At 42.9% G+C, this 19,064-nt stretch overlaps 3 protein-coding genes across 9 annotated transcripts in view; 1 reads left to right on the top strand and 2 right to left on the bottom strand.

Moving 5' to 3' along the window:
* Nucleotides 1–2,925, bottom strand: part of CASC1 (cancer susceptibility candidate 1) — a 60,516-nt gene extending 57,591 nt beyond the window's left edge. For 2 of the 5 annotated variants that reach the window (XM_019544401.1, XM_019544403.1), the window contains exon 1: nt 2,858–2,925. In XM_019544401.1, coding sequence (XP_019399946.1) covers nt 2,858–2,860 — 3 coding nt within the window. In that variant the 5' untranslated portion in view covers nt 2,861–2,925. The remainder of the gene's footprint in view (nt 1–2,857) is intronic. The other 3 variants (XM_019544404.1, XM_019544400.1, XM_019544402.1) reach the window with 3 other exon arrangements.
* Nucleotides 2,926–3,129: 204 nt separating this feature from the next.
* ETFRF1 (electron transfer flavoprotein regulatory factor 1) lies at nt 3,130–6,707 on the top strand. Its single transcript, XM_019544405.1, has 3 exons — nt 3,130–3,168; nt 6,022–6,121; nt 6,220–6,707. Exons 2-3 carry the CDS (start codon nt 6,071–6,073, stop codon nt 6,433–6,435), a joined length of 267 nt encoding a protein of 88 aa, XP_019399950.1. The 5' UTR covers nt 3,130–3,168; nt 6,022–6,070; the 3' UTR covers nt 6,436–6,707.
* A 7,323-nt stretch (nt 6,708–14,030) lies between these two features.
* KRAS (KRAS proto-oncogene, GTPase) overlaps nt 14,031–19,064 on the bottom strand; it is a 36,838-nt gene continuing 31,804 nt past the window's right edge. For 2 of the 3 annotated variants that reach the window (XM_019544397.1, XM_019544396.1), the window contains one exon: nt 14,031–16,383. In XM_019544397.1, the coding sequence (XP_019399942.1) occupies nt 16,267–16,383 (117 nt within the window). In that variant the 3' untranslated portion in view covers nt 14,031–16,266. The remainder of the gene's footprint in view (nt 16,384–19,064) is intronic. The other variant, XM_019544395.1, reaches the window with a different exon arrangement.

Below are 19,064 nucleotides of genomic sequence, written 5' to 3'. Positions count from 1 at the left end.
CATGAAACCAAATTGCTGTGGTTAGAACAGGGGCGGGCAATTATTTTGGGTGGAGGGCCGCTTACCGAGGGCCTCATGGGTAGCCCCACCCCACCCCTTGACAGGTGCCCCGCCCCCTGGTCACCATCTTGGGTCCAATGTCCCAATGTCACAGGACCAATGTACCAGGGTCAGCGCTGGTGGGGCCCAAAGCAGGGCACAGGCTGGCAGGGGTCTGTGGAGCCAAGCTGGACTGCACCAGCAAGGAGAGGGGGAGCTGGCACTCCCTGTTGCAGGCGCTCGCAGCCCATGCAGGCTGCAAGTGGCTACAGTGCAGGGCACCGGCCATGGGGTAAGCGAGGAGCCACGTGTCCCCCCCCATGCTCAGCACGAGCTTGTAACCCACCCCTGCTGCCAGTCTGGGCTCTGCGTCGGCTCTGGGCTCGTCTATGGGGGCTGCGCATGGCAGCAGCAGCTGCGGGCCCCACCCCCGCTTGCAGTGCCAGGCAGTGTTGGCTGCTGCTGCTGTCTGCCCAGAGCTCATACGCTGGGCAGCCCACAGGTGGCAGTGACAAACACTGCCCGATGCAGCAAGTGGGGAGGCCGCAGCTCCTGCTGCGGCGCAGCCCCGACAGGCGAGTGCAGAGCCAGCGTGGCGCCCAGGCTGGCAGCAGGGCCGGGTTACAAGCTGGTGCTGAGTGCAGGGGGAGAAAAGTGGCCACTCGCCCACCCCGTGCCCAACGCCCCATGCTGTGAGCCGTTGTAGCAGGGAGTGCTGGCCACAGGGCAAGAGAGGGGCTGCTGGGGGGGCAGGGCCGGGCAGGCCCTGCTGTTGTGGGAGCCTGCTGGGCTTCCCCTGGGTCCTACTGCCCTTGGTTCCTGTCATTTTTGACAGGGACAAAGGGCAGATAAATATTAATTTTCTAAATCTTTTAGAGGCCCCATGGGCTGGATAGAATGGCCTCACAGGCATCCGGCCCATGGGCCGTATTTTGCCCAGCCCTGGGTTAGAGGGCCACTATCAGACAACCTCTCTGGTTTTGTTTTAACCCACAGTTTGTCACTATGCGCACTTACACACATGCAGGGAATCTACTCCAATGCTCTGAAAACCCAGCGCATTGGAGCAGACTCAATTAAGTGCATATCAGCACTGAAAAAATGGCGGCAGTACGCTTTGAACTAAAACAAGTTCCATGTGCTTTAGTTCAAAGTGCTATTTTCTCAGCACTGACGCATGCTGCGCTGCTGGTACATCTGGTTCTGACACAGCACTGGGCACTTTCAATTAGCACAGCTCACTAATTAAAAGCATCAGGCACTACATCAGAAGTACATGTAAAAATGCCATGTGATCCTTGGAACTAGTGTAATAAAAAAAAATAAGGAAAACCAAAGTTTTCTTTTATTAAGAACATAACACGTACCACACTAGGTCAGTTCAATGATCCATCTAACCCAGGAGCCTGCCAGCAAGAGGCCTGTTTTTCTATCCTCCAGGCAGTTTCACTGGGCAGCGTCCATTGGTTCCTTGGACATGTTTGAGGGCCAACGGTCACCATCTGGCATACTCTGTGTCGTCCCTCCTTGGCGTGCTTGTTCTGAACTGGTGACCTCACTCACTCTTGCCTCTGTTTTCTCATCTCCCCAGATCAGTTGATGTTTACCTAATACCCCACCCTAACAATGTGGAGAGGAGGCACTGCCGGTTGGTCTGTGGGGGTTCGGTCCATGTTAACCTTAGGCCTCAAAAGTCTGTTACCAATAGTGGCAGGAGTGGTTACTTCAGAGGGAAGAGCAGTGAAGTACGCACATCTAGGGTGATCTACCTTCCCCTCCCCGCATATCATTAGCCTCCCTGGCATCCCCCATCACTGATACAGAGATGACAGAGGATGCATTTTTCCTAACTTTTCTGTTTAACAGCCTTAATGTACTTTGTGCAACTAAGAGCCACTACTTTGTGCATCACCAGAGCCACAAACGACGTGTGCTACTGGAGGTTGGGGGGGCATGGTAACTGCCTGTGAGCGGCGGCGGTAGTGAGAGGGGAGCTCCTGCAGGTGGCTGCAGCAGTGTCAGCGGCAGGGGGAAGGATGGCGAGTGCCGACCAGCAGTTGGTGACCAGCCACAGACACCCCAGCAGTGTCAGCAGTGGCCAGTGGTAATCGGTGACTGCCCACAGATGCTGCCAAGAGTGTCTGCAGCGAGGGGAGGGTGTGGCAAGCAACAACTGCCTGCAACCACTGCCAGTGGTGCTTCTCTTAGGGGGTGCACTGTAAATCTCAGGGGGTTCACATGCACCCCCTATGCATAGCCAATGACCAGGGCCACTGCTGAGCCCTGCACTGTACGCTTCTCCTCTTGTCGGGGCCCCCTTTTCCAGCAGCAGCCGCCAGGGGAAAAAAACCCTGCAAGAGGCAAGATTGAGTCTAAAGGCATGCACAAGAGCAGGGCTGGGGGTGGCTGGGGCATGCATGGGATAAGCAGCCATGTGGGCCTGCCCATGTCTCATGACACCCATGTGTCCCTTTGTGGGGGGCTTCAGGCAAGGAGGGCAGGCAGGATTGTGTCAGGTCAGACTTCAGGGCAGCAGCTTGGCTGCTTTCCCAACGGCCCCCCCCCCTTTTTTTTTTAAAGGAAAACTAAGAGGCAGCAAGAGAGAGATGACAGGTTCGTTTGAGAAAGAAGACAATGTTAACTGAGGTGAACTAATCTGGCGAGGTGTGGGGCTAAGATGAACGCGGGGTATCATGGTAAACTGCCCCAAGAAGGCTGGAAAACGAGAGCAAGGAAGACCTCTACGGTCCTTCCCACCCCCGGCCCTGCGGGGGAAGGTTCCAGCCCACGTGACCTCCCCCCGCCACCCCGCTCTCACCATTTCGCCGCCACGCGCAGCAACCGGCGCCCCGTGTTTACATCGCCCGCTCCGTTACCCCGGCAACCGGCCCCGCCCGCTTGCCCCTCCCTCCCCGTAGATTTCCCAGGGGTCGTCATGCTCCTGCCGTAAAGAAAGCAGGTGCCGCGAAACGCGCTCCCCTGGGGCTGGGCAGCCGCGGCAGGCGAGGTGCGGACTGGGGCTTCCTTTCCGGCGTGAGGTGCGTCTGGACGCTCGTGCTCTGGCACCCCACCCCCCACCACGCCAACGGCCTGTCCGTGCTGTAGGGCACGAAGGGCACTCACCGGGCCGGGGAATGGGAGCTTCGGCCCGGCCCGGCCTGGCCTCTCCCTCCGCCTTCTGCGCCCGCGTGAGCCTGCCCCCAGCCAGCAGGAGGGCCCGGGCAGGCGGGCTGTGTGCGTGTCACGTCTGAACGCGCACCCGCATGTACATACTGGTACATAGGTCCACGGACTCACGTGTACCTAAGTAGAGACAGAGGTACAGAGAGGGCTAGGCAGATAACGTTCTCTGTGCATGTGTATCTGTTTATGCATGTATGTGTATATACAGACACAAATTTGTATAAAAATATATTTACACTTAATATATTCGTATATACATGCATTTATATTTATTTAATACACAAATGTGTTTACATGTATATGTAGGCACACATGTAAATATGTAGAAGCAGATTTGTGTATGTGTGTGTCTGTACAGATATAAATAATTGAGAAGATAACATTCTCTCTCTCTGCATCTCTCTTTCTACTTTGGTTACTCTCTATGGTGCAGATATATCCCGCCTTTTCCTGCAGTTTATGCCTCCCGCACAGTTGGTGCAGTAAAAGACCATCAGTCCCCAAATCCTGGGTCTGTTGCCTCTTCCCTTCCCTGCCCAGGGCCCAGATGCTCCCGCATGACTAATCAAATGGCTTCAGCTCATCCATGGTGCCAGGTCTTGGCATTGGATTTTAAAAAGGGCCTGTGCAACTTGCAAGGTGTGTGGTCACCAGAGATCCTGGTTTTCTCAGATTTAGAAAAATCCCCAATTTTCAGTTAAAAAAAAGTAACTCCAAATCCATTTTTCCATGATTAAAATGAAACACCACTAGATGGATTTATTTTCATTTAAATCACGGAAAAATGTGGATTTGGGGTTACCTTTTTAAAACTGAAAATTGGGGATTTTTTTTAAATCAGAGAAAACCAGGATCCCTGGTGGTCACTCACTCTGTTGCTTATGATGATGATGATGATGATTTTATGAGAACTGGCTTAGTACCCAAGTGTATACTTTAAAAATATAATTTGGCAATTATATATATCACACACATTCAAATATGTTAATGTATAAATAGATGTTTAAAGTATACATATTGGCAGGATATTTCAGGATCTGAATGAGGATGGTGGCTCTTGAATTCCACAGTGTAGTTTTTCCTAAACAGCTGACCGGGGGGCGGGAGGGAAGAGTTTGAAAATTTGGAAGTCAGACTTGACTTTTGACCTGTAATTTAGTCCGTAATACCATGCTTACACAGCTTATGATTTTTGTTTCCCCTAGATAATTCTTATTCATAGCCATAGGAAGGGTTCATAGGATTCATTCCAAGAACTTCCTTTTTCTTTGTAAAGCTGTCTCTTGTGTTGCTAAGCCAGGAACGACATCAAGGCATTTTCCTGAACTCCTCCCTCTCTCCTGCCCCCCACAAAAAAGTAGTACCTGAAAGCATAATGTACCAGAAGTTGCAGAAGATGTACGTTTTTTACCCTCCACTTTATGCTTATAATGAAGGAATGAAGGTTATAATGGAAGAAATGGTTTCAATTTAACTAAATATATGAAGGAGTAACATTTTCTGTGCCAGTAAATGAAGACAAAGTGGGGTAATGAGGGGGTAGGGCTAATTAAGTTTTAGCAATTTATTTCTTGCATATATAAGGCTCTTTAGCCTGCTCTATAACTCAGTAATTGCTAAATAAAATGCGTAGAAATAGAATATGCTCTGGCATCTGTCTTCTCTTGCAGTCCCTGTGCTCTTTATACAAACCTTTTCATAATACAAATGCACAGATTTGTTACAAGAATTAAACTCAAAATATAAAGTTTGTTAACCATATGCTCAGCTCTTTTCTAGTTACAGCTGATTTGTCATCTGTGACTGGATACCAAAGCAAAGTAAAACATGTAAGAAGAGGCTGACAGGCTGGAGACTGTCTGAAGAGGCTTTTTAGTTCAGCTCTTTTCACTCTTGCATCTCAGCAGTATGATTTACACAAAAACATTACCATGCTTCCATATATAAAAGAAAACTTCACTTCCTATAGAGGGTTTCAGAATTATGAGAGAGCCACGGTACTTGAAAGAACAGCAATGATCCAAGAAGTGAATTGGAATATATACAACCTGCCTACTTGCAGCTAATAGATATCTATGTAGAGAAACAATAACATTATGAGCTAGCAAGTTCACACGTTGATTTATATATGGGTTTTTTTCTAGCCTAATAAATGTAAGCACCACTACTATCTGAAAATAAATTATTTATCTTTATTTCAGAAGTTATCTGTATTTAAAATAGAGAACGTGAATGGAAACTAGTTCAACATAGCAGGTACTTATGATAGAGAGGCAGTTAGCCACATTAGTCTGCAATGAGGCAGAAGGCAGGGTAGAGATTCACCTTATACATTAACTAAATCAGAGATACATGAGCAAGAGTTCACTTCATCAGGAACTTGGGGCAATATCGTAAGTTAGTAATAGCCTAGTTGAGGAGAGCCAAAAGACCAACTAGAAACTGTGTCCCATTTTGCTAAACAATGTACAAACATAGAGCAGAATGTGGTCCCTGCTCACATGCTTATAATGTAAATGGCATGAGTAGATATGAGCAATGCCATGGTGACAGATGTACCAGGTCGGGGAAGCCTCGGGAGAGAGTTTCTGTTTAGAAAGGGATAAGCTGAATGGAAATAAAAATTCAGGGGAGAAGAGTAGTTGGGCAGGCCATGGGAAAAGGGGCCAGGAACAAACAGCTAGTCATAACAGGGCAGAGGAAAATCCAGTCAGAACTCTACAAAGTAATTAACCATTAATTGTTTAACCAGTCATGTATTGAAGTTCATGGAGATTAATATTGAACTGATTATTCTTCAGGTAAATAATCACACAGGAATAAAGTGTCTATCTATGTTCAGTGAAACATGAAAATGGCCAGTCCTTTAAGAGGGGAAGTACTGAATCTTTACAAAAATGTAAGTCTCCTCAATACCTCTAGCATTTTCCTTGTCAAAATAAAACACTTTTGCCATGTACTCAGTTTAAAATGCTTATATTTTTGTTTTTTTTAAAGCTGCTGCACCTGGGAAGGGAATATCCCAAAGGAGCAGACTACTTTAGAAGCCGTTTGAAGGCAGCTTTCCTAAAAAATAAGGACGTGAAAGATCCTGAACAAATTAAACAACTAATTGCACAAGGAGAATTTGTTATAAAAGAGTTAGAGGCCCTGTACTATCTGAGAAAGTACAGAGCTATGAAACAGCGCTACTACAAGGATGACAATGAGTGATCCATAGCATTGTTGAATATTCACATGTAATAATACAGGCTCAAGTAATTAGGATGAATGAATAAAACAGAATGATTCTCTCAAAGGCAATGAAATGCAAGCCATCTGAAATACATGGGCATATCACATCTATAACTACTTCACTGCACTTCAAGGGGTTACCTGGATGATTTGGGTATCAGGAGTATAAGGGCCATGCAGGTGTAATTTTATAGCGACAGCTCAGAGGGTTACTTAGTCCAGGTCCTCCCTGAACTGAAGCTCAATTTGTAAAAACAAAAAAAAAGAAAAAAGCTTGTAGAAAGTGCTTTTAGTGTGAGTCTCTTCCTTTCTCCATATTAAACTAACTAAACAGAGAGCTCTTCATAGATTTAAAACTGAAAAAATACAAGTTTTTAATATTGACCCAGATTTCATTTGCTCTTTAAGAGGTGTTGAATTTTTTTTTTTTTTGATTTGGAAGTTATGCAAAATGTGTGTGTCCTGGTCAAATGGAGGTTGAAAATCAAAATCATTAAAAAAAAGTTTGAGAATGACTTCCCTGTGTGGCTGTCCTCCTGGCAATGTGTTGGGTATTCTGGCTTGTTTGGATGCACAGTCACTATGTGCATGGAAAGGGACAATTATTTAGAGAAACACTGGCTAAATGTTAGATGCATAAGGTGCATTTTTGTTTCACTTAATGCTGGGTTTCTCAGAAACCAATTAAGAGCACTTAAAGGGTTGCCTGTGGTCATGTTATGAGCTCCTGCTGCAGCAGTTAAATACCAGCACCTTTAAACAAACCTGGGCTGCAACTGATTTCTTCTACATAGAACTAAGTACCAGATTACTATAAGAACACAAGGAGATAGGAGACAGAGTGATATTAATTTTTGTATGACTAATTGTTGTCACAGCCACAATGTTTACATGCATTGATCTTGGGGCAGAAATGAATGCAGTTTTCTAAAGCTACTGAGACTAATTACATAATAGGCTGTTGTAGAGGAGGTAAGGTCTCTGCTTTCCTTTCAGAACCTGAAACCCTACCTATCTGAAAAATCTCACTTTTCCACAACAGTAAGTACCTTTACATAGTTTAGGTTAAATCAGCTTCCGAAGTAGATGTAGACAGTTCTTAGTGCAAGATAAGTGTCTACAGGGAAATCAGTGCAGAGTAGCTATTGAGATATTTCAGACTGTAGAAGAGGCCAAAGATTATCAATCCTCTTTTTAAACTGCCTTAACAATAACGATTGAGTTACTTCTTTCTGGAACTATGAAATAGTGAACTCGGAGCAAAAGAAGACACTTCCTGGCCACAAATATTAAAATGTTTGCCACTTTACATGCAATTCATTTAAGGAAAACAGGGCGTACTGTGGTATTACAGTTGTTTACAGCAGCCACAGTCAAATTTAAATTATAGAAACAAATGTTTATAAGTTGCCAGAACTCAAAAAGATGCACTGCAAGCAGTAGATCATGCAGAGGTTCCAAAAATACTCACCATGCCTTTAACCAAGCTACTTCAGTAGCTCCTCCTTCTGGTGCATCTTCACTCTGAAAAAGGCATGCTTGTAACTTGAGGTAGCTGACATAGTAAAATCCTAGTCGAGAGAAAGGAATGTGCAGTTTCAGCACAAGTTGGGTGAAAGGAAACCTAAGGCTCCACTATGGTCTCTATCTCAACCTATTAAGTTGCATTAAAACTATAGAATACCTTGTCTTCAGTAAGATTTTACCTAGCTAGTCAAGAGAAGCTTCCCTTCCCCTCTCCAGTGGTAAAAACCTCAATGGACACGTCCAGATGAGCCCGCATGTGCCTTTTGCAGCATTTCAAACCTCTTCGAGATGCTGCAAGAGGCACGTGTGGGAACAAAAAGAACGTCCCACATGCTACAAATTTGTAGTGGGGGAGCAAAATTAGACCCCTGGATATCCAGGGATCAAACAATACCCTGGGAGGGAAAAAAAACGGGTCAGGGCATGGTTTCAGACTGTACCCCGAGGCAAAGTCCTCCACAGAGACGCTCTAGCAGCCTGCCAGAGCTTCTCGGTGGTTGGCCCTTTCCCCGGTCCTGAAGCACACTGCCTGCCTGTCTGGGGCAGGCAGTGGTGCAAGCTGTAGGGATCTGGACCCAGCTTCTGCCAGGTAAGTAGGGGGTTGGGACCTTTCCCAACTCTGTTCATTCCCCCACCCCCAACTCATTCCCTTAGCTCCCCACTTGCTCTCCCAGCCCCCCCACACTCACTGGGAGTAGCAGAGAAGGAACAGGAGGCTGAAGAAAACAGGGGAATGGTCTCCAGCTCATTTCCAGGGGCTCATCTCCAGCTTCCTGCTGGTCTTCAGCCCCCTGCTCTTCTCCAGCCTTGGGGGGCTGGGACCCTGCAGGCAGGGTGTCCATGTGCTGGGGAGGGAGGGGGGCTCTGCCCTGTGCAGGGTAGGGGACCATTGGCAACGTCAGCAGGCAGTCAGCAATTGCCACTGTCACTGCCAACGGTGTTTGCGGGTGGTCGCCGACCCCTCCCCCCACTGCCGACAGCACTGGCAGCATCTGCGGGAGCTCCCCACTTACCAGTCCTGCCACCACCAGCGCATGGCAGCCGCTGGTGGTACTCAGCATTCATGCAGGGGACCCACCCTTCCTAAGCAGCCCCCACACCCACCCACAACCTGGACTATAACAGGCGATAGTGGGTGGAATCCTTGAAGAGAAAAATAGAGAACATAAAGGCATTGGGTTTCGTATCAATAAAGGAGAGAGGACAACTGGACTGTTCTCTATGATGGCCACCCTTGCTAAGACCTCTGCTGGCCAGTGCTTCAGGTGGAGGCTTGGGTTAGCGCCGGTCCCTGCATGAAGGCACAGAAGATTAGTCAGCCTGGTGCCTCTGTGCACTAGTACCTATGTAGACCTGTGTCTCCACATAAGGCATTGGTCAGCATGGGTCCTGATGTAGGCAACAAGGAACCCAGGAAATCTCCAGGCAAGGGGAACTTATTGCCCGTTGTTCTGCATTAGGCAGTAGGCCTGATTTAGCACGAGGGCCAAGGTGCGTCACCTAGTAAAGCAGATCAGCTGTGGGGATTTTGCTTTGGTTCAGTGACAGCTATTTCTACCTTGAGATGTGCCGATCCACTGTCCTTTAAATATCTCTGAACTATGAGATAAAGTGTGCATCCCCCTCCCTCAAGACAATTTAGCTGAGTGCTCTATTGGTTAGAGTGTGGTGCTAATAACACCAAGGTCACAGGTTCAATCCCCAGTTGAACTAGATTTCCTGAGCATCACTTATCTAAGAAAGCTATGACATTCTGTGCATGTTTAATTGCAGCTCATTCAATTCACAACAAAGTCATTCTTCATTCTGCACATGAGAATGTGCAGTTCAGCTAACATATGGAAATTCAAAGCAATTCCCTAATTCTAATCATAAGACCTCAAAAAGACAACATATGATATGAGCAGGTGGGTGAGAAGCTTCAGCCAAGCAGCTCCTGCCCAGCATGCGAAGCTCTGGCTCTAGCTCCCAGCTGCCTTCTGCCCATTCCCTATCCACCTGGTGCAATGAGCAGCCACCTGCAGGTGGGCAGAGCAGGTGGCTGAGAGCTTTGCTGAAGCTTCCTGTCCACCCAGGGAGACACTGTAGGGGTAGGAGCAGCAGCCACAGCTGGAGATTAAGGGAGCAAAACAGCCCCAGCCAGTGTGCAGCTCCCCGTGTGGCTGCAGCCAGCAAGGTGCTGCTATGCGCTGCTCATCTCCAGCAGCCGCTCCTCCTGCTCCTGTTCCTGCCTCTACTGCACTGCTCGGGGTGGGGACAAACTTCAACTCAGCTGCTCTTGCTGGAGGTGAGGGGAACAAAGGAGCATCCAGCTGGCTACAGCCACACTGGGAACAGTGCCACCTGTCCTGTCCTGTGCTGGTGGAAGCATAGGCTGCCCCAACAAGAGTGGAGCTCAGGCCTATGCGGAGCATGGCAGGGGGGCAGCCATGGGCCAGATGCAGCCCATAGGCCATGTTTTGCCCAGCCCTGATTTGAAGACTGTTATCAAATCCCACCCAGTCTTTTTTCTCCAAAATAAAATTTTATTTTTTGCACCATTTCCTCATACATCATATTTCCCCAATCGTTTTCATTGTTCTTTGCTGGACTGTGTGAAATTTATGCATCTGAATCGGTGCCTTAATGCAGTAAAATAGTTACTGTTCACTAACAGAGCTACTATTTAGTTTTGTTTTCTTCTTGTTCAAAGGTCTGGCTTCATGTGCTGCGCCGTATATATACCCTACTCCGAATAAATAATTGTTATTTTTGGGGGGGTCATCACCCGTGTATTGTAGCAAGTGCTTCAAACATCATCACCACAGTATTGAGAGAGGGTATTATACCCACTTTTCAGGTTGGGAATCGAAGAAAAGATACCCTAGCTAGAAACATCCTCTAAGCTTGGGGACCTAATTTGAGAAACCTAGGATCTAGCATTTAGAATAGTTAGCACTTCCTACACCAAGGCATAGCTTCAGCACTTCTATGCATCAGAAACCTGTGGGATCAGGCATTCAGTTTCCTGGGTGTTCAATTAATAACCATCTCTGAAAACTATCAGCCAAATTCAAACTGCTGAACTATTCTGAAAGAAGTTCAGCCTGAGGCAGTCACCCAACTTGGAAAATATCTCAAATAGTTAATACTGGAAATAGTTGCTGTATGAGACTGTTTTCCATTGTGTAATAATAAACATAGCAGTGCTACTAGCACTCTCCACATGAAACAATACACTGAAGGTGTATTTAAAGAGATTGACTAACAGTCTATAGCATACTGCAGCTCACAGGCCAGATGTTGACCCCAAAGTGACTAGATCTGGCCTGTGGCAGGGGGGATAAATATGAAGCAGTTTGGACTGATGTGGCCCCTTCCCTGCCTTGCACTGTTGCTGATCTCCACAGCCTAACTTGCTCTCCCTCTTCCTTTGACAAAGTTTTGGAAAGGGCCTTGAGGCTAAAAGAAAGTCAAGAACTACTGATCTAGCAGATGCCGAGTAAAGATGGTGTCCCACTCTGTCTACCCTCTTCCTGCCCCATATATACCTGAGAGAATAAGGGCACTCCCTCTGCTGAAGTTGCTCCTCTTGTATCTTGCAGGCTAGCAACCAGAGTCACTTAGCCTTAAAGCCCCTTCTGGCCCTGGGAGCATGGAAGGAGCAAGTAAGGGGGCATGGGAGAGAAGGAGGAGGGGGAGAGAGACACAAGCCAGACTGAGAAGCACAGCTCCACATCCTCATAGCCACCCATGGCAGAGTGCAGTGTTAGAGTGTGGGGGCAGCCAACAGAGGGACTGCCAGGAGGTAAAGGGCAGCAGCAGCAGTTTCGAGAGGAGCAGCTACAGGTACTGCTTGCCCACACGATGCTGGGAGCACTTACCTCCCTCACACCAGGGGCTAGGTGCTGGTCACCCTTAAAAAAGGATCTTGCATCACCCTAGTTGACAAATCACTGACCTAATGTTATGCCCCAGTTTATTCACTGAAGCTTTCATAAGGAAAGACTTCTCTGAACAGAATGGCTTGCGGCAAGGTAAAATAGATTTTCTTTGTACAAACACTGATGGGCAGAGACAAGGCCAGTTTGGCTGGCAATTAAATATGTAAGAGGAAATTGAGATGGAAGCTATTAAAACACATGAAGTTGGTCAGCTATTGAACTATAAGACGTTAGCACTTAAATTCTTCAAAGCAGCAGGAAATTAAACAGCAAAGACTTTCAATAACTATCTTTTATTACATTACAATAAATAGGAGCAGTACAGTTTGACAAAAATGACAAATTCCAGATCACCCCACAGCACATACTCCTATAAAACAACATTAAAAAGTTTAAACAGTGGTCATTTAAAAAAAAAAAAAGTAATATCTGGTATGACCAACATTCCTTGGTCACGCAGCCGAATGATGTAAAAACTGGATCACACTGCATATGTTCCACAACAAAAAGCACAATGTACAAATATGTGCATGTTTCAGTTTACACTATACAAAAATAGTTAAAATACATTCCAGGTAAACATATTACATTAAGAAATTGTTCTAGTAAGAAGTTGGCACTGGAGAGGAAAAAGCAGAAGTATTTTCAACATGAAAACACAAGACGGTGGAATTAAGAAATGTTAGTTAGGAAAGATTCACTGCTTATGTAGCTTTACGTAGAATTAAGAAAAATCCCCCAACCAGACAAATAACACCCCGACTTGCTTACAGCTTGGTGTCCTTTGAAAGTAACAGCTGCATTGCTTCATAGTACAAACACAAGACTTGAAGTTTACATACAGTATTTATGTATAGGAAAAAAACAATATTGCTGTAATGCATGCTGGACTGTTAAATTTCTCATGATCTACGTCACTCAAGATTTTAGGACTACTGTGATGGTTAAAAAACAAAAACAATTTTAACTTTTGAGATACATGACAACCTTTTTATACAGATTGTCTATCAAGCTACACAAAGCTACTATAAGGCATTACTTCCTGACACATGGAAATCTAGTGTATTAATGTAGTAAGTGTCATTGTGTGTTCATTTTGTAATTACCATCAGAAAAAGTATCTGGATGTTTTTTAAGCATTTCAAATAGGGAAAGACATCAGAATAATTAAAAGATCAATTTGTGCAAGCTGCAATCCAACATGCTTCACCAAATCTCTACAAATATTAGGACAAAACGGCACAATACTGGCAAGGACAAGTGTTTTGTGAAAAATCACAAAAGGACTTGTTCTAAACCATTTCTGTACTAAATTTAACAAAACTGATAGTTTACAGAATAAACTAGATAAAATAAGCTGTATACTAGGGATGTGCGAAATGGGCCATATTCAATTTGGATTCAGCCCAAATTGGGGACAATGATTCAATTACTCGATTCTGAAGATTTGATGCTGATTCAGTGAATCAGCCATAGACACAGCTTTAAATGCTTTTCTACATACCTCAAGGTACCAGGCACAGCTTGTGAATGCTGTGATGGTTGGGAAGGTGGAGCATCCCACAGAAGCATGGGGGAACCCTGGGTGCCCTGCCAGACCCAGAAGCACCAGTCGCCAAGCCAGAAGAGGTGGGGGGAGAGCCAGTGCACTCCCCAACAGACCTGGAAGTGGACTGGAAGTACTGCTGGGGACCCCCTGTGATCCAGTGGGACGTTCCATCTGCCCTAGCATCTCAGCATTCATAAGCCACCCGGTACCTTGAGGTACGTAACAAAAACATTTAAAGCTGTATCTACGTTTGATTTGTCGAATCTTTCTGAATCGATTTGGAGGGTTCCGATTCGATTAGGAGAGATTAAAGGGTCTCCTGATTCGATCTGGATTCAGAGATTCAGCCACCAAATCAGGCCGAATCTTTGTCAAATTAAATCAGCCACTGAAGCTTCACAAAGTCCTACTGTATGCCTTCATATTGAAAAAAACTACATCCACAGAAGACTACAATAGTCTTCTAAGGATTTAGTTAAGCCAGTGCATGAACTGTTTAGACAAGACCCAAGTTGGCATGTGGTGTGACTTGGTTACAAATCATGAGTCTTTAGATTTCATTTCATGCGTTTGTTAACACCATCCACTTCTGCTACATTATTCAAAATACATTGATAGTAGCATCTGAAATATGGAAAGACAACCAACACAACTCTCAACTTTAATATGTTTTAACCTTAGAAACTGTGAATAGAAGAAGAGGCTTACAACTTCTATAGGTATTTGTTCTCATTTCTTATTGGTCCTATTTAAAATATAAGGTTAGGTTCTCCTATGATCATCTTTCAGTACTGTAAGCAGTATGAAGGGCAGCATTACCCACATCCAAAGAATTTTACATTCTTTCCCAGACCCAAATCTTACAGGCTATTAAGGTAGTAGTCCTATTACTTCCTCAGCCAACTTTAAGAGCTATCCAGTTAGTATACTTTTTACTTCCTTCAAATGTGACCACCTCTGCTCTGTGGGTAGAAATAAAAAGGTAATCCTGCATACTCATACACATGGCTTCAAGTTACACTGGTGCATTAAAATCCTACTCTATCAACTCAGTATAGAAACTCCAATTAAAAGTTTTGATATAAAACTTAGGATACACAATACTGCTTTTCCTTATTCTGAACTTTCAGAATTCACAAATCAGGCTTCCCAAAACATCACGAGGCTTTAAAGAATAACGGTTTCGTATTTATCTAATCTTCTCTTTTATCCTTTAAAATACACTGGGGCGATTATGTTTTCAATCCTTACTTTGCAACAATGGCTAACTGCTCTCTTCAAAAGCAAACAAAAAAAAAGGGAAGCTGAGATACTCATGTAAACTTACAGATCCAGGAGCTGGGGCTTAAAAAAAAAAAAAAAGGCATATACTACAAGACTCACAAAATTACAAGAATAGACAACACTAGAATTACTGACTTACTTCAGTGCTGATAACTCAAACTACTGCAGTACTACTATTTAAAACTTCAAAATAATTAATCAATTCCAACCAGAAATCATAAGACAACATTGACAAACCTGGTTGTGAAACAACCCTGACATTTTTATGTCACTAACCAACCTTATTGGAGGGGTAGGGAGATTAATACTTCACAAGAATCACACAAAATGACACTGATTCTGGAAACCATGATCTCAACTATGTCTACTGAATGTCTGTGCAAATTCCATATCGCCATTTTTATGGCACAATGGATTTTCAAATAATTTGCATGAAGCAGCCAAATACAAGCTTATTCAATCATTGAAACTAAAGAGGTTACTAGAATTTAAAATGCCTCCTATTATATACAAATTAGGCATTTGGAAATATTTAATATCACAGGGGAAGGAGGGGCAGAATTGGCACCCATATGGCCAAGAGGTCTTGACCTCATTCTTGGATAAACTTGGAATTCATATATGAATTAAATCTAAGAGACTGAATTAACTAATCTGTTAAGGCGCTCCCATACTTGTTAGAGACACTAAAGGCAAGATCTTGGACCTACTGAAGCTACTTTGAGGTTTTTCAGCAGCTTCAGAGGAGGCAGGACTTCACCCTAGGTCTTCCAAAAACCAAAAATTTAGTGGAAGTCTTAAAGCAATGCAGTACCAGAGCAACTCAATCTAATCAGAACTTTTACTTTTTCCATTGCCAGATGTGCATTGTTGTCTTTTTTTTAATTTTTTTTTTCTAGAAAAAATATAGCATTTAAAGAATGACCATGACAAATTGCAAATTGCAGTGAAAAACTTTGTGAAAGTTATTTGTTTACATTCATTAAAGTTGATCTGAAATGCTACAAGACTAGATGCCTAAAAGCAGAATCTACAGGAAGACTATAAAAGGCTTCTGGTCTCTCAATATTGCAGTCAGTCTAGAATAAAAGAAAACAAATGTTGGAAATAAAAGTCTGTTTTGCTAAATAGTCTTTCTACCCAACCAGATTAGAGGGAAAGAAAAAAAACACAGTAAAAGCCATGTTTTAAAAAACAAAACCAAACAAACCAAACAACCTGTGTACCATTACTTCATTATTTTTTGCACACACAACAAAAGTTCACAACTGTTAAGAAAAACAGGAAGTTAGTAACTGTGCATGCACCAAAAAAGACAATTCTCATGTTTGTTTGTTTTTTCACAGGCATACTGGCACTTCAGAGGAATAATGTTCCCACTGTCATTTAAAACAAGCATTCAGATAAAACTAACAGGTTCATGAAGCAGAAAGAAAATTAAGTAATGCTAAAACAAATGCTAATAATTTAGTGTAATGTACAAAAAAATCACTTAAGTACGTCTGAAGACTAAACGATAAATTGTATTTACATAATTATACACTTTGTCTTTGTCTTCTTTTTCTTCTTTTTACCATCTTTGCTCATCTTCTCTTTGTGTTTTCGAATTTCTCGAACTAATGTATAGAAGGCATCATCGACACCCTGAAAGGAAATACACATGGCTACATTGAGATTAAATTAACGTAATTTGTGCACTAATTGGATACAATTTGTTTAAATAAGGCTAGAGATTTATTACTATTCTTATTTTTACAATTTCTGTCAGGGAGAAGTTTGTTTAGCTCTGATTATGCTATACTAATATACCAGAAAGCTGGTGGAAAAAGTGTTAATATTTTCAGTAGCCAAGGTATACCTATACAGCATAGGTATACATGTCAAAGGAAATTAACTGAACACCCACTGAGGAAGTACTGCAATTAAACTCTACTACGTCTCAGCACTGGATGAAGAAACTCTACTATGTCTCAGCAGTGGATGAAGTTCCCAGGGATCGTGACTTTGTAGCATTTCTTGTCAAGATTAAAAGCATTCACTTTACTTAAAATTAAACATATGTTTTGAAAAACTACATAGAATACATAACTGCTGACACCGTTCATGTAAAGCCACTGCACATTTAATTTATTCACTGAAAAGTATTTTTATAGCTGTATGTATCTTTGTACCTTGATACACAGAAGCAATGGAGAATCTTCAAGCTTTTTAGAAACAAAAAGTTGATCTAGTTTATAAATAGCTCCCTAAAGATTTAGCTTGAAACAGATTTTTTCCAATATTATAAAAACTGTACCTAAACAATTAAGTTGAAAAGTTGTCACTGAGAAATCTGTATTAGCCTTGGAAACTGGTTTTGAAAGTTGTCGGTTTTATATTGCATTTCATCTGGCTAAAAAGATGGCTCCAATTCTCCACTGCTCTTAATGTACTGTCACACATGTAGAAGATAACATAAAATGGTAGCATAAAAGTGTGCTAAACCACACTTTGCAGAAGCAGGTGTAGAAATGTAGTCTTACAGTTGACATACACGTTTCTACCTCGAGTTAAAAAAAAAAAAGAAGAAGAAAAAGATTATCTTACTGATTAGAGACCCTCCCAGCTTTTGTAATCAGCAAGCAACCAAAACAAGGTAATAAACATACTCCTGCTGAAGTCAAGAGCAAAGAAGCTTCTCCATTAACACGAATGAGAACAGAATGGCACTTAAAAACTTAGTGACTGCATTACACCATAATGGTGCATGCTTTTTCCAAGCAGATGGAAAATTTGAAAATTAAACAAATTCATTTAGAAATCTACACCAGAAAGTAAAAACAAAATGCAAAAAAGCTGTGCATTTGCAACATAGCATTACAATCCATGTGTGCTCTTAAGGAATTTGATCTGAGTCTAAAGATACTTCAGAACTCTCAGCAACCTGCACTTTGCTAATCCATATGTATCCCCAGCTCTCAGAGTGCTTTTGTAGTAAATTCTGAATTAATCTCCCCCCCACACAAAAAAACCACACACACATGCACACACCCTTTAGAACAATCCAAATAAAACACAGTGCATGTTATAGTACAATATCCTGGCTTGCTTTTTTCTTTAAATGTTAGTCCATTTTGAAAGAGCTAGAATTAATCTCTACAATTAGTAATGAGTAACTGAATACTGGTAAAATATTACTAAGTCTCTTAATTTACAACTTAAAAAAAAAAAATCGAAGACATAAAATGAATCTTTGGCCACCCATACCTGCAGATATACTCTGTATCCAGACATAGTGGTGCTGTAGCTGAATAGATATGCAAGTATAAGATTTACATACTGCAATATTTATTACGCACATTGATAAAAAGGAGTAAACATACCAACAGTCCACCACAAAGGATAAGAAGTGTATCTCATTGCTCGTGTACAGTATTGAAATCAAAAGCTTAAAGCATTTCTACCACATACTGCACCCAGGACTTTGAACAGAGCACCTGTTCAGTACTTCAGTTTTCCCCATTGTAAAATACTACTTGCCTAGGGGCCATCATAAACATCTGGAGAGTGCTTTAAAACACTCAGACTGAAAGTGCTAGTGGCAAATTATAACTCTAAAGCTGCTGCAAAACATTTTCAAGTATTTTAAAAATAAATGCCAGGAAGCTAATTCCTTACACAACTGAATTCAAGGGACTCAAACTCAAAAAAAAGAAAAGGATGGTCCAGTTAAAGCTGAAACATACTGTACTGTGCTTACCATAGGTTTACAAGGTAATCTTGTGTATGTTGCAAACTCTACACACTAGGGGGCAACTTGCTACAGCATTTCTGCTTTTGAATTTATTTACTTCTGCAAATAACACTTAAAAACATTTGTACAGCTTTTCAGTTTTACCAGGCTAGGTTCTGCTGTAAATTCTCTTTAAACTATATGCTGGACAACTGGGGCTCTTGCATTAAGACTCAAAGAGTGCTTTAAGTGAGAACAAAAAAAATACATTCAACAGTTTATCCTTCATTTAAACCTATGTGTTTAATTCAGTTATCTTTAAGAAAAAGATACAATTACTTCAACATTTGGGGTTCAGCAGACTGCACTGTAGTATAGTGGGAAAAAGTTATCAAAAAACCCTCTCCCTTTACAGAGGACACTAATTAATTAGGGGTCAATCGTATGCATGTCCACTTATTCAGTGGACCCCTAGAAAGCAGTTCCCAAACTCAAATTAAAATAACAACACTGTATCTGCCTAAGGACTATGCTCCACCTGGTTGCACTAGTCAGACCTGATGAAGAAAGTTTTGCATTCAAAAGCTTGACTAACTCCTCCTCCCCAACTATG

The sequence above is a fragment of the Crocodylus porosus genome, unplaced genomic scaffold, assembly GCF_001723895.1.
Source record: "Crocodylus porosus isolate Cpor-Errol unplaced genomic scaffold, CroPor_comp1, whole genome shotgun sequence".
In the NCBI taxonomy this organism is placed as follows: Eukaryota; Metazoa; Chordata; order Crocodylia; family Crocodylidae; genus Crocodylus; species Crocodylus porosus.
Note: the sequence above shows the minus strand (reverse complement) of the source record. Positions and strands in the feature narration are given on the sequence as shown.

Excerpts from the sequence above, each read along its gene's own strand:
- ETFRF1 (XM_019544405.1), top strand. The coding sequence starts at position 6,071 with ATGAAAATGGCCAGTCCTTTAAGAGGGGAAGTACTGAATCTTTACAAA. Across the intron at positions 6,122-6,219 it reads TACTGAATCTTTACAAAAAT|CTGCTGCACCTGGGAAGGGA; the intron begins GTAAGTCTCCTC and ends TTTTTTTTAAAG.